The sequence below is a fragment of the Synchiropus splendidus genome, chromosome 19, assembly GCF_027744825.2.
Source record: "Synchiropus splendidus isolate RoL2022-P1 chromosome 19, RoL_Sspl_1.0, whole genome shotgun sequence".
Classification (NCBI taxonomy): Eukaryota; Metazoa; Chordata; class Actinopteri; order Syngnathiformes; family Callionymidae; genus Synchiropus; species Synchiropus splendidus.
The window spans coordinates 8,651,920-8,666,309 of record NC_071352.1 but is presented as its reverse complement, the minus strand read 5'-3'; the positions used below and the strand labels follow the sequence as shown (position 1 = coordinate 8,666,309).

The 14,390-nt window shown below is 43.8% G+C and overlaps 1 protein-coding gene across 4 annotated transcripts in view; it reads left to right on the top strand.

Annotated features, from left to right (window-relative positions):
• Nucleotides 1-14,390, top strand: part of adgrl1a (adhesion G protein-coupled receptor L1a) — a 138,523-nt gene that overhangs the window by 75,380 nt on the left and 48,753 nt on the right. For 3 of the 4 annotated variants that reach the window (XM_053851680.1, XM_053851682.1, XM_053851681.1), the window contains exons 3-4: nt 720-933; nt 3,033-3,142. In XM_053851680.1, the coding sequence (XP_053707655.1) occupies nt 720-933; nt 3,033-3,142 (324 nt within the window). Of the gene's footprint in view, nt 1-719; nt 934-3,032; nt 3,143-7,530; nt 12,524-14,390 lie in introns of those variants that run through there. The other variant, XM_053851683.1, reaches the window with a different exon arrangement.

Sequence of the window (14,390 nt, the reverse complement as noted above, 5' to 3'; positions counted from 1 at the left end):
CGCAACAAAACTATCTGTCCTTCAACTCGGTGAAATACTTTCTCGTCACAACCCTTGCTGTTTCTGTTGCCGTTCAAACAACGTCCAACTCTGCTGCGTAAAGCCAGCAGCCATGTTCCCCCCGACTCTCTTTTCAATGTGAGTTTTGCAGTGGTGGAGAGTCTGCTGCAAGTGTTTCTCTGAGCGCCTCTTTGCAGTCCTCTCTCATGCCTCTCAGCCCGGCTCAGCGATTAACCCACGGCACTTCATCGTCCCTGCTGACCGTTCTCTGCTGCCGGCCACTATGCATCAACATGCCTCTCAATCTACTGACGAACCGAAGGTCCAACAGGACTAAATATTTCTTGCCTCCTTTTTCATCCTCTTTCTTCTCAAGAATGCTGGGACGGATGAGACTCTGCTCAGATGGCCTGCTGCGTGTTTGTGTTTAGGAGTTTGTTCGCACTCGAGACGCTCACAGTTTGTTTCACAAGTGGTGCAACATTTCACTGCAGTTGCCCGTCGACTACGAATCCGTCCCTGCCAACATGTGAACCGCCAGTCTGTTTTGTGAATCAACAGGGCTGGAATATTACTTGAGGACAACAGCGAGCACTTTGCTTCCTCCTGGCCTCGTCAAATGCAACACATTATATTAAGGCGTCGTAATAAAGTGCCTCCTTTAAGTATTAAGCTCCATTGAATTATCAATAACTTCACTTCCTCTTCTCCCTCCGCAGCTCTGAGCCGCTCAATGATGCCCTTTGGCTTGATGCGTCGGGAGCTGGCTTGCGAGGGCTACCCCATCGAGCTACGCTGCCCAGGAAGTGATGTTATCATGATTGAGACGGCCAACTACGGGCGCACCGATGACAAGATATGCGACGCCGACCCTTTTCAGATGGAGAATGTGCAGTGCTACCTGCCCGACGCCTTCAAGATAATGTCACAGAGGTAAGCTATTGATTTGTTTGGCTGGAGTGTGCGAAAGCGATGTGTGTTTGTGTGTGTTCCTGGGAAAGAAGCTGCTCGATGCTGCGGGTGATTCCACAGATATCATTGAAACACAAATATGTCGGTACTTTCTTGCAAGAGCTCAATGAATTACCATGTCTGAGGTACATCCATATTATTGCACCCAATAGACAGCCGTCATTTCTTGGGTCTGACCCAAGGCCCCTTCCCAATAAGGCTTTCCCAGAGCTTTCCCTGACTATAGGACCCATCTCACCGCCAAATGACTGGCCGTTTACGCAACTGAAACACATCGTAACATAAACTAGTGGAACTACTTTGTACACCTTCAAAGGCGCTTCTCGAGCCTCCAATAGAGTGACAGTTAGTTAGAGTCAAGCTTAACATATTGACGATAGTTTACTCGACCTTTTCATCCCCGGGTGGCGCAGAAGAAGAAATTCTTCCAAGAGTCAAATATTTCCCTTCCAGCCCATGACATTCAAAAAGTCATATGGGTTCAGATGAGCATATGCTGAGGTGAAGATCGTAAGGTCTAATTGTTAAGCACTATCTTGGACAATATGGTGTCCCACTCCCAATGGTGTCAGGAAATGTGCCAGTGGAAGGGGAAACATTTTGGTGCTATTGCAAAGAAATTTGGTTGCTAGCATCTAAGATCTGGCCCAGGAAAGACAATCAACCCTGCACTCGCGAACAAAACCCCGACATACTTCCTCCACTTCATTTCATTTGCATTCATCCACCTTTCCCAAAAGAGAACAATGGCCTTGGATTCAGAGGAGCTACTTCCTCTCCCTGCTTGATGGAGCTGACTGAACCTTGTCATCTGCATAAAGGAGAGGGTCCACAAATCCAGAAACCTTCCCCACCCTCTCTGAAGCGAATAAAAAAAAAAATTATTTGCTAAATTCATGGCAAGTTAATAGGCTAGTCATGCCTGAACTAGAAAAGTACTTTGAGATCACCTCTGCCAAAGCGCACATTTACTTCCTGAATGTTTTTTTTTCACCCATTATACCTTTTGAATCACTAAAAATAATTGGTAGCAATAATCTCAGTGGGAAAACCAGCTGGTGCTTCAACATTATTAGTATTTTGGATCATTCTGAGGGAACATGCTCTTTGTACCAAAGCACAGTGAAATCTGGCCCAGCTTCTCTCCCACGTGCTAAATCCTATCAGTTTCGTAACAAAGCCGCAGTCAATTGCAACACAAACAGGTGAATAAGTCAGAAGGATTACATGAGAGGAGCTGAGGTGCCGGTGTGTTGAGAGCCAGCTGAAGGGTGAGAACACGTTCTCAGTAATATCTCATGCCACGGTAACTACAAGTCTCCCAAGGTGTTTACATCACGAGGCTCCCGTCGTGAGCAACTCGTGAACATGTTATAAAGCTGTGAGAGTCTGAATGCGTTTCGTGTCGTTGCAACTCTTTGAAAAGCTTCCCACTGCTGCTCTGCGTGTTTGCACTCTGCATCTGCTTCCTCGGAGCGCAGATCAATGGAAGTCCTCTCCCGGCTCTCCATCATGCATGTAATGGAGGCACAAGGTGCTAGCTTTGGGAGGCAGAGCAGAGTACCAGGGGGTGGGGAAGAGAATTGAGAGGGCAAAGCAAGGAAAGAGATGGAGAGAAAGCCGGGGAGGGGAGGCAACACAGCAGAAAGAGGATACAGGAGGAGGATTATGTGTGTTCAGGTGTGTATTTCATCCTCACGGTGTCTGCGCGGAACGTGAGAAAGCATTTGCCAATGTGCTTTAGATGCCGGTATTAGCCGCACATAAATGTTTACACTGGTATTTGCCTGAGCCCCCTCCGTTCCCTCACCTCTAATTGCTCCCACTCACAATCCCCCAGGAGAGGGGGCTGTTACGTCACTCGCCCTCTCTCTCGCTCTCTCTTTCTACTCCCCCTGCCCCTTAGGTGTAGCTGTCACATGATCTAGTCTTGTGTGAAATTGCTTGCCTCCCGTTTCCTCCGTCTCTAAGACCCGGAGGATGTTTTTTGCACCACCGTCTCTTTGTATTTCTTGTAATCACTTGCTTTTTTTTTTTTTTTCCTCGTGTCAATCTCGCAGGTGTAACAACCGCACCCAGTGTGTGGTGGTGGCGGGGTCAGACGTGTTTCCGGACCCCTGCCCGGGGACGTACAAGTACCTGGAGATCCAGTACGAGTGTGTACCCTACAGTGAGTATTGAAAGCCCCCCCCTCCACCCCTTCCCTATTATAAACCTCCCACCCCGACTTCCCCCGATCCCATATGAACCTCCTATTTTCTCTTGTGAAATCCCCCCCAAACAGTTGCTCTATAAGCCTTTTTTCAAACAGCACACTCATCCTCTGTCTCCTTCTTTTCTATCACGCTATCATCTCCCGCACCGCGTACAGGCACACACAGAGCGCTAAACTATTTTTCTTCATCAACAGATAATGCAACAGAACCTGAGAGGGATTTTCACATGAGGAAAGGTGCTCAACAAACACAGCACCAGATAAGCCACCTGCTGGAGTCTTGGGGTCGGCTGCTGTTGGCAGACGCCGCCCCTTACCAACCCGCTCCCTGACCCCTTTATCTGCTGCCAAACACATTTGCCGTCCCTGTGATTTTTAATCTAAATCAAATTTGGGCGCAGTGAGAGAGTGAGGAACTTCCCCAACAGGAACCCACAGAGGAGTTCCGAGCATCACATCTGGAGCTCACGTGTGCTCACTCTGACTAGTCGCACATTCGCAAGTGAACAAGGGGCAGACACAGCATGGATTATATGGTGCGCTGATCCTCACTCATGTGAAAATCTGCTCTCCTCTTCCGTCTCATGTATTATTACTCTCAGCATTGATCCTCTGGCAGAGGAGGCCGAGGTGTCCCCTGCTCTGAGTAAGAGCAGAAAGGGGTGAGGAGGTGAACGATTTCAGGCTGTGGGGTCTGGCGGGTTCGGGGTGATTATCTCCACTTTTTTCCTCAGGTTTTTGGCGTCACACAGGACGGAGCCGACATCTAACTCCTTTGCCTTTCCTTCCTCTTCGACATCTCATCCCATCCATTCTTTTCCTGCCTATTATCCTGCGCAGTCAATATCAATTCCTCTCATTTATTCTCCGTCTGTATTCAGTTTCTGTCGACCATCCACAGCCTTTAATCTTCCGCCATTTTCCTATTTCTGCTCTCTGCCCATCAATCTGTTAGTGAATCATCCTCTTTCACTGTTATTCTTTGCACACAGGTGGACAAATATCTCCTATTGTCCTGCTGAGATGGAGTGTCTTAAACTTACTCAGGGACTTCCAAGTGCCTTTTCAGCCTTTGCCCTTCCTCTGCTCAGTGCTTTTGTGCGCTCTGTTTACCTGTTTCTTTTTTTTTGGAGATTGATTTTGCACCCGAAGTCATAGATGAGAAAGAGCTGTCCGAGTTATCTTGCCTTCGCCTGTGCAGTCCCTCCTTACAGTCATTCTTCAGTGCCGCCCTGATCATGTGGCACAGCTCTCTCCAACAAGTTTATTTATTCCAACCAAATATGTTTAGAATCAGAGAAGGAAAATCTATTCAAACACAGTCAATAGTCTTTGTCAGGTGTCACTCAAGTTGAAAGAGAAGCTTGTTTATTTTCAGTCTGGGAGTGTCTGGCTTACTCATAGTTCTATTTTAAGCACATTCTAAGCAGTATTTAAGTGGTAGCAAGGTAAAGCTGGAGGTCACATTTCATCCCAGCAAAGGCTCATTTTTGGGATGCTCTCTTTAGGATTTTATTTTTAGATTTTCCTTCCCAGCTTTGAGTTCACAATCTAATTTCAAGCGCTCTTCTCTCAAGTTGTCCTTAACAATCATATTGAAGCTGCAGTCAGTATGAATGTTACTGATTAATAATTCTATGATAATCTTAAGTTGTGTGGTACACACTATCGGAGAAAGGCCAAAAATGAAACAAGTTAAGACGTGGATAAACAGACCGGGGCAAAGCGCGGCCCGGTGGCCTTTTTTATATATTTTTGTGGCCTGTTTGACGTCAGACAAAAACTATAAAATGTCCTTATTTTTCTGCCTTTTTTTTGTTTTTTCTCTTATTGTCACCACCACCACTTCAGCAGTAAATATAGCTGTGTTCTTGTATTAGACTAAAATTTCCTTCTTTTCATCTGCCATTTTTGTCTTTGTCTTGTTCCTCAAAACAAGGAATACAAAAAATATATTTTGAAAGAAATTGCCTTTTTATATTGAACGTCTAGTCCATAGTTGCTTTATATTCAAATGAAGTGCATCTAAAATAAAATATTTCAATAGCTTTCATGGTTTATTTACACTTTTTAATATCCTTAGTTACTTTTCATCTCCTTAGGTTCATTTTGTCCTTGTTACTTAAGTATATATTTGGGATATTTTTCCATCATGTTTTGTCGTCGTTGCTATCTTTCTTCTGATGATGGCCCCGCACAAACGTTACAGTTACGTTTCTAATGTGGCCCTTCAGGAAATTCTGCCCACCTCTTGAGCTACGCCTTTCTGAAGTGACTGGAGAGAACTTCTCGGTCTGAGACTGGATTCAAAGTGGATAATACTCCAGTACTTGGACAGCTTTTCGCACGGATATATGCGCCTGATGGCTAGAAACAAGAGGCTTCCGTAGCTGCAAACCTTGGCGGTTTCAAGAAGAAGTTTTAGCTTCTCAAACGCGGTATTGGTGTTAGTGAACCAGTGTCTTTGAGCCAGTGGTGGGAAGGCTGTGGGATTGGCGGAGTGCTGCCCCTGCTCCAATGAGACGCCGCCTTCGGTGGATGGGAACAGTTACCTTCTGCATCTTTAATACATGGGCAGATCATCCCACGCATGTTAAGCACATTTAACTGTTAATATCCTAAAAGGCTTTTTCTTCAGTCCGTCACGCAGATATCCCCAGAAACTAATTCTTAACTTCAGTGTATTATTATTAGTGGACCTCATTGAAGCAGCTCTACTCCAAGTCTCCGCCTATCTCACCTTCTATTTTTAATGAAACACGGGAGGTGTGTAACATACTCTTCCCCTCTCGCTCAACAAGGAACCCGCTCCCTCATCCACCCAGCAATCCAACGGATGATTAAATAGCTGCTGACTTACATTTTTCGCCGGTGTTGGGGAAAAAAAAAAAAAGAAAAAGTTGATTGTATCTGAAGAATGGCAGGGCTTAGAAAATTGAAAGATGATCCCTTTATGATGAAAAGTCTCTGCTGTCTGAGGTGACAAAGAAGAGCCAATTACGCCTGTCCTCTGCCACTCTGCTCAGAGGAGAAACCCACTGATCGGAGGGAAGACAACGCCGCAGATGTGCGCACAGTTGCGCTGCGGGCGGCTCTGCGTGATGGTGTCCGTCTGACAGTCCAAACACAACCTGACACGTTCAGACTCAGAGCTGGAACCGTTCATCCAAAAACCTCGCCACCGCCGCACAGCACGCCACTCAACTTGGCCAATTTTAATTACCAGGAGAAGGGGTGCTCTGCACTCTTCAGTTCTGCCTCAGCAGAGATTTGTCAAGATTAATTGAATTTGCTGCTGCTAATCGTTCTGTAATGCCCCATCGTTCACGTCTGGCTGCAAATGCGGGGCATCATCCCGAGCTGACGCACGTTTTTTGTCGCCCGTCTGGACAAATGGGTGAGTGATAGAGAAGTGATATGTAAAGGTTGCGTGTTGCCGCGGCGGTGTGTGATGTTCGCGTCTGACAGGGTCCTCTATGTGCGTGTCACCCAGGCCCCGTGTTACCAGTCAGTTGAAACACTGAGGTGACAGCTGGAGCTGAGTTGACAAACACACACCTCTGACAGCTTCGCTGAGATAGGACACCGGGATGTCTGCCGGACCGCCTTGCTGAAAACACAGCGTCTGCCAAAAGAAGTCATATCATATTTTATCCGGCTTCCCAAAAACATTGCATTTTGCCTCTCACTCGGAACAAAGTGAGACAAAATGCCCGACTTCACTCCCATTTCGCACAGTCACACCCTCCTGAAGACGACTCCTACACACAGACAGCTGTTTCTGCTGCAAACTGGAGATGTAACACAGATGTTTAGCAAGTCAAAGTAAAAAAAAAAAAGCGAGAGAGCTAGTGCTACATCACCATTCATTCTCGGGGCTCTCTTACCCAATAGGGCTGTGCATTGGCAGGTGTCTTCCTATATGTATCTCGATTCAGGAGTGCTGATACGATACATTACGATACACCGCATTTTAATAAGAGCCATCATTGGCAGGGGGAAAAACAGAACAGTACAGTATGATGTGAATGCAAACCGTTTTATTTTTACCACGTCAGTCCAGTCTCAGTCCACTTGAGGAATGAAGTGCTCAACAAAATAACTCTAGTGTGCAAAAAGAAAACGTCATAAAAACATGACAAATTCCCATCATATCAATATATATATATATATATATATATATATATATATATATATATATATATATATATATATATATATATATATATATATATATATATATTGATATATATATTGATATATATATTGATATATATATATATATAGCTTATCCTACTACTACTAGTGTACGTCTACTACTACTACTTTTGGGCAAACTTCAATTTTAGGCTTGGCTTGTTCAAAGTACATTATTTAATCGAACATTAAATATCGATGTCAACACCTAAGGGGAAGTGTGAAACACACACACTAGCAAATATAAAATAAATAAAAGTTGGAAAAATAATACAAGGTTTTTAAACAAAGGAATTTTGAATTAAAATGGTAATGACTGGTATAATAAAAAAATATATTACTTTTTGAACAGCTTATAGAGTCTTGGTTCAAAACTGATACTATCTTACTTGTAGTGAGGAATAATAAAACACGAATTACATACTGAAGCACAATGGCAACAAACAAAATAAAATCGTAAACATTTTATGGAGTCACACTGATTTGCCCATGTTGTAAAATGATAATCCGGCTTCATATCCAGGTAGTACTGCGATTAGTATATCATTAAAAACAGTTTTTTTTTAGAGTTAGCATATATTTGTTTTTGCTTTAAATGTATTTTGAAAACCAACCGGTCCTCTGGAGACTGCGTCTCTGTTACTTCACAACACATGAATTTATACCATCTATATGTTATACATTTTAAACAGCAGTGAGCGGTGGCTTGTCAGGAGACGAGATAATGATGTTTCCAGTGGGGAGAAACCAAGACTTTGATGTAACTGGAAACTGAAGTTTTATAAATATGTATTGGGCGCCATTAGATGTGACTCTCATAAATGTTTAGGGGATGACAGGCAGCAGGCTCCTCCACGCCGCGCCGAAGAGTGGGGTAGTGTGAAAAATGCAATGTGAAAGCAGCGGCGAGGACCAGGAGACGAAGCGTTATCTGTCAGACGTGTGAAAGAGACCCAAGTTGTCCTGCGGTATCTCTGCTGTGTGTGCTAGTGTACGTGTGTTTCTACACTCATTAGTGTGAGAGTAATTGATAGGGCGGCAGAAGGCACTGAGCAGAGTGATTAAGGGCGGAGAGGGCAGTGGCTTATTTCTCAAAAGGGCCCTGAAAGAGAAACGCTGAATGAAACAAACAAGCACGATGGCCTTAAACTAACTCTCACCTTCTGTCGAGGTAGTGCTTCCTTTGTGGCCGAGCATGTGTCCGCAGGTACCTGTGATGCTTCTCCCTGCCCTTGTAAGTGTCTTCTTTTGCAGGACAAGAAAAAGCGAGAGGACATCTTCCACATCGCAGAGGCAACTTCTACCTCACTGCTGCTTCTTTCTTCTTTCTCTCCTGGCTCATCCATTCATGCCATTGTGTAGGGAATACCAACACTTGTGTTGTCGTCTTGCTAGAAGTAGGTGCTAAGCAGTTTGGTTTGTCGCACTCGAATTTTCTGTCCCATATAGCTTGGATGCAATGGGAATCAGATCTTTGTTTTCAATGGTCTAGTTAAGCTGAAATGGAAGGAGCTCGAGCGAGGTAAAGAAGAGAGTGCAGGATGGGTGGCGTGAATGGAGGCGACTGTTAGGGACGGAGTGTCAGCGAGGAGGCAGGGTGTAGAGCAGGGTGGGTTACTAACTTGCTACTGTTACCGTTGTAAGGGCCTGTCAAGGAAAAAAATCAGACAGAACAAAGAGAATGAAAATGTGAAAATAAAAAACATGTTCGTAAAAAGGGCAAAATAGAAGTGAAGAGAAGCTTATCCTACTACTACTAGTGTACTTCTACTACTACTACCTTTTTTGGTGAAAAAGGCTTGGCTTGTTCAAAGTACGTTATTTAATCAAAGATTAAATATCGATGTCAACACCTGACAGGAAGTGAGAAACACACACACTGGCGAATACATTTAAATAAAAGTTGGAAAAATAAATCAAGGTTTTGAAACAAAGGAATTTTGAATTAAAATAGTAATGACTGGTATAATAAAAAATATTACTTTATGAACGGCTTTATAGGTGAATTCAAAAACAGACAGAGGGGCCATGTGAGCCACACTTTGGGCCGCACAGGTGGGAAGTTGAAAGTTATGGTGGTGTAGTTAAAAAGATCGAGTGAAAAGTTCAGGATCTCAGTTCAAACTCCGGTCAGATTAGCAGTCAGTGCCTTCAACTGAGACCTAATGGGACGTATGTCAATGAGATGGTAGTCACATTTGTTTCAAAGCGAAAAAAAAAGCAATTGTTCTTACCGTGTGTGATCCAAACATAATTGGAATTTTAGCTTGCGAGTCCACCAATTTAAGGGAAACAGCAGAAATAATTCACCTCAACACAGTGATGTGAATGCAGTCACAAGCCCAGTTGTCATAGCGACCATTACAGTCCTGGATGTTTATTGGACTCTCCCTCAACCTAATGATTCTGCGCTCGGTTGGTGGGCTTTCTCTGCTGCCCCCTGTGATCTCCGCTGAATTCACCGTCACCGTGCTCACCCCTCCAGACTTAACTTGGCTACCTTTTCCCACAACTTCAGAGCGGTTGTTTGTCCAGTTTGATCTTGGCATATGATGATAAATGATCTGCTGATGCTGCCTGGTGCTGAACTCCTGCCAAGATGTAAGGTCATACCCTCCACAGATCAAGCCACTGCTGTTAAGACTCCCTGGCTTCTTTGTGTCTTGCCCACATTTATTTCCATTCTGTCGGCTCTAACCTTTTATTTTCTTTATGGGCAACCCCCCTGAGATGTTGTGACCATGTCGCTGAAAGATCCCAGACACACCTCACCACCCGGCTGTCAGCCAGGGTACACCAGTTACGGATCTTTGACACGTCTCTTCCCTCGAGATATTCTGCAGCGCAAACATTGGAAAGACGCCGGTGGTGATCTTTGCCCCCCCCCCTTTGATCTAATCGTGGATCTCCCCTCCAAAAAAAGCCGACCTCAGCTGAAAATCAAGCAGCATCTGGCTATCATATCTCACCTGCTTGTGTGGACGGAACAAGCTGACCTGCAAACACACAGCTGTCACCAGTTTACCCCCCTTTACACCCGTCAAATCCCACCTTTTTTCTGCTGTTCTCCCTCAAAGATCGAGCCTCGGCCCGGGAAGCCGGCCGCTCGCCATCGATTGGTCAGTCGATGAGTCCAGGGCTAGTTTCTGCAGCTTATGTGCTCAGTCTGGGAGGAAAAAAACAGTGATTTCTCAGACAACACAGAGCTTTTCAAAAGGAACAGAGGCACTAATAAAACAGAAATACATTTTTATTAAGTCACCAGTATAAGGTTTCTTACATCGCATAATATTGTATTGAGCATAAGGAATGCTAAAATCCTTGTTTATCAGTCAAAAAAAAACAGTCCCTTCATGCTGTTGAAACATTTATTTTAATTCTTTAATGAGATATCTATTCCAGCATTAGTCAAATTTAAGGTCAGCAGGTGGCACTAGGGTTCCAGACCTTGCTCTCACAGAGGTTACAAGGAAGACAAGGATCTATATCCAGCAGTGGCGGCTTATTCATGGAACATTTTATTCATCATTTTGATGAATAAGCATGATAAAACAATTTAAGGATGCTCTTCAACTCTGTGTTAAATCTTTTTTGGGCACTAAATAAATGTTTAGTCCAAGGAGGTAGTGGAAATACAGTGGTACCTCGGTTCTCGACCACAATCCGTTCCAGACGGCTGTTCGAGAAGCGATTTGTTTGAAATCCGAATCGATTTTGAATCGATGTAGAGTGTCTGCTGCAGGTGCGCTGTTCCTCTATGTGTGTGGCCGCTGCATGTGGGAGGGGTTGCCGAGTGAGTGACGTCTCTCCAGAAGGGAAGAGGTGCCCGGTGCGTGTCCAGCTCTGAATGTGCGCTTCTGTGCAGTTTGGCTGTGACAAAGTCATAAACCAAGTCACGCTCTGTCCCAGACTCGCCTCATCCCTGTCCCAGCTGCAGCCCACAACAGGACATCAAACCCTGGAGTGTGGAGAGCGAGCACCTCCCCTGTGACACTCTACCACGGTCCAGTGTGGAGACAGGAAAGGTTTTACACCTCAATATGAAGAAAAAACAGTCAGTAAATGTAGCTAACGGGACACGTCTGCATACAGAGGCTGCGTTATACACAATAACAAAGCGCCTCGTGGCTCAGCTGGTCGGTCCGCGCACATTATGTTTTTCCGGCTTTTTTCAGGGCCGTTCGAGTTCTGGATTTTTGTTCGAAATCAGAACCAAAAAAATCTTGAAATTTTTGTTCGAAGTCTGGGACGTTCGAAAACCAAGGTACCACTGTATATGTAATGGAATTCTAACGATACTGACTATAGGAAATGCATTTTTTATGAATGATAAGCTGAAAACCAGATGGCTAGCAGACATAATTAATGTTGAGGGATCTTCCCAATTAAAAACAGAAAAAAACTCATCCTCAACAGGCATTAAAGGTCCGGAAAAGCAGCTCATTCATACAAGGACACCATTGAAAAAACACTGCCAAATATCAAACAATCACAAATTTATTCTGGTGGATATTAGAGGGTCATGACAATAGAATCCAAGTCAAAAATCCAAACATCGCATGTTGATATAGTAGCAAGTGGAGCCGCCTGACACCACAGAGTTTGAAGCCCAAATTTCCGCAGCAACACCTTCCAAAGACTCCACATCTTCACCCTTCATTTCCATCATCTCTCTCTTGACTTCCTGCTCTTGCCTTGCCCCCACAGCTGAAGAGGACCTCTCTTCTCTCCAACAGGTTCCAGGAGCCGGGTCCGTCTGGAAGGGGGCGATAGAGGGATGTGGCAATAAGATGGGTGGAGGTGGGGTCGAGAATGTGGTGTTGTTGTTGGGGGATTCTTAATGAAGTGGACTTTAAAGCGGAGTCAGGCCATTTTCCTCCTCATTTCTCACTAGAAACCAAGTTATTCTGAGAAGCGCAGCTTAGCCACCAGAGATGCTTTAAAGAGAGAAAGACAGAGAGAGTGAGGACAGCGTTTTATTTAATCTCAATTTTCTCTTTTTTTCCTGCACCTGTTTTTCTTTCATTCTCTTTGCTTTCCCTCTGACTGTCTCTCTTACTGTCCCTACTGTCTTCCTCTTTTATCTTTCTATCTCCTTTCTCCTTTTTTCCGATGCTTGAATAGAAGTGGATCAAAAAGGTAAAGACCACAATGAACATAACAACCACAGCTCGCCCCTTCCTCCCTCCTCCTCCTCAGCCCTTGTCTCCCTCCCTCCTCCCATACTCCCCCCTAACCCCGGCACCTTGTGTAGTGCTCATGTTTGATGTTGATGTTCCCCCTTTTCTTTCTCGGTCTCTCAGCGCTTCTTCTGCCCTTCTCTTTCTATCGCTCTCTGACTTATAACCAAAAACTCTAAAATCCTTCTAGATTTCCTTCTTGGTTCTGATGACACCAGCCTGACCTGCATGCATGCACACACACACACACACACACACACACACACAGTCAGCCACTGGCACAAACGTACACTAACACAGTCCATGCAGGAAAACATAACAGACGCTCAAGCCGCTATCTATGAGAGATAAACTGGATACATTCTCATTGACACCTGAATTTAAAGCAGCACTGCTCTAGTGTTCCTTTTCTGCCTTCGGGTTTCTGGTTCTCACGTTGCTGTTGTCAAAATCCTGAATGCAGATCAGTTGTTAAACTCAAAAATCTAGTTGATGTTCAGGCAAAGTTGCATTATTAAAAACTCACTATGTGATTTTTATTTTTTTTATTTTTAGACATGTTAAGACTTCACATACACATGAATGGGATTGTGCAGGTTTGCATTCCCTTAAAAATAAACGTGTTTCTTCTGAAAATAAAATAATAGGTAAATAAATAAATAATAAAGCCGTACAGCGATAATTTAAATGTCACTGTGGTATTAGATTATTATCGTTATATTTTTATCTATTACATGATTCATAACTATACAGTCCATCTAGAGCATAGAATACTGAAAACAGAATTAATTCAAATACAAGAGAAACACTGCAAACCTATAAGGCGTCATGAAACGGTGTCCTCATTTTCAGAGCCCACTATGTCTCCTCTAAAATATTTCGATTTAAACAAGCAGTTTAGAGAAACATAGCTTCATTTTTAAACCACCTACTGGGCACTGAAAATGAGGACAGTGTTTCATGAAGCCTCATATCACTACTACAAACCAATACTGTGCTCAGAGATCTCACCGCCACAGAGCCCAGGATAGTGCTCCGATTCTTGCATCTGAGCCGTGAGTCTTGTCGCTACAAATATGAAATCATCAAACTTGTTCTCCACAATGAGCAATTCTTTGTTTACTATTGTATTTTCTATATATTTTAAGTATCAATCTCAAGAAATAAAAGGCTGTAGTATCATTTTGAGGTACTATTATGTCCAGGAAAGGCTAATACACTCTGGTAAAGCAGGGGATTGACTGTATTTGAAACTAGTTTAGGGTCCTGATAGTGAAGCAGATCGGCTCAGCATTGGGAAGGGTTTAATTCGCCTTTTTCACCTGGAGACACTGAGTAAAATGTGTAATTCTGCGGTGTACAGCTGATCTAATGTGTGTTTGGCTGAGGTTCCGTGCAACTTTCTAAGAGTTTAAACCCATTTAATTTCCCTGCTCAACAATTCCCTGCGATCGAATTTTGTAAAAAGTCAATTTATCTTGGCAACAGCAGCGATAAAATTTGGCATCGAGCGCATCCCGAAATTCTCATTTAGTGCTGCTTTAAGTGCAAACACCATTCATGTCATCTCATGAATGACAAATCTATTGTCCATCACTTTTGAATAACATCTTCTTGTTGACACTATGGACTCACACACACCAGTGTTTCACATTTCTCATCAAGCAGTGTGTCACTCATTCCTCTGTCACTCTCCGGAGGTAAGACAAAACGCCTCTTTCTCTTCTCTTCCTCTGCATCTCTCAGCTGCTACTTTCCATGATGATGCTACTCCTCTTTTCTTTCAGTCTAACTGGAACATTTGAGAGATTGTCACTGTTTTTTGT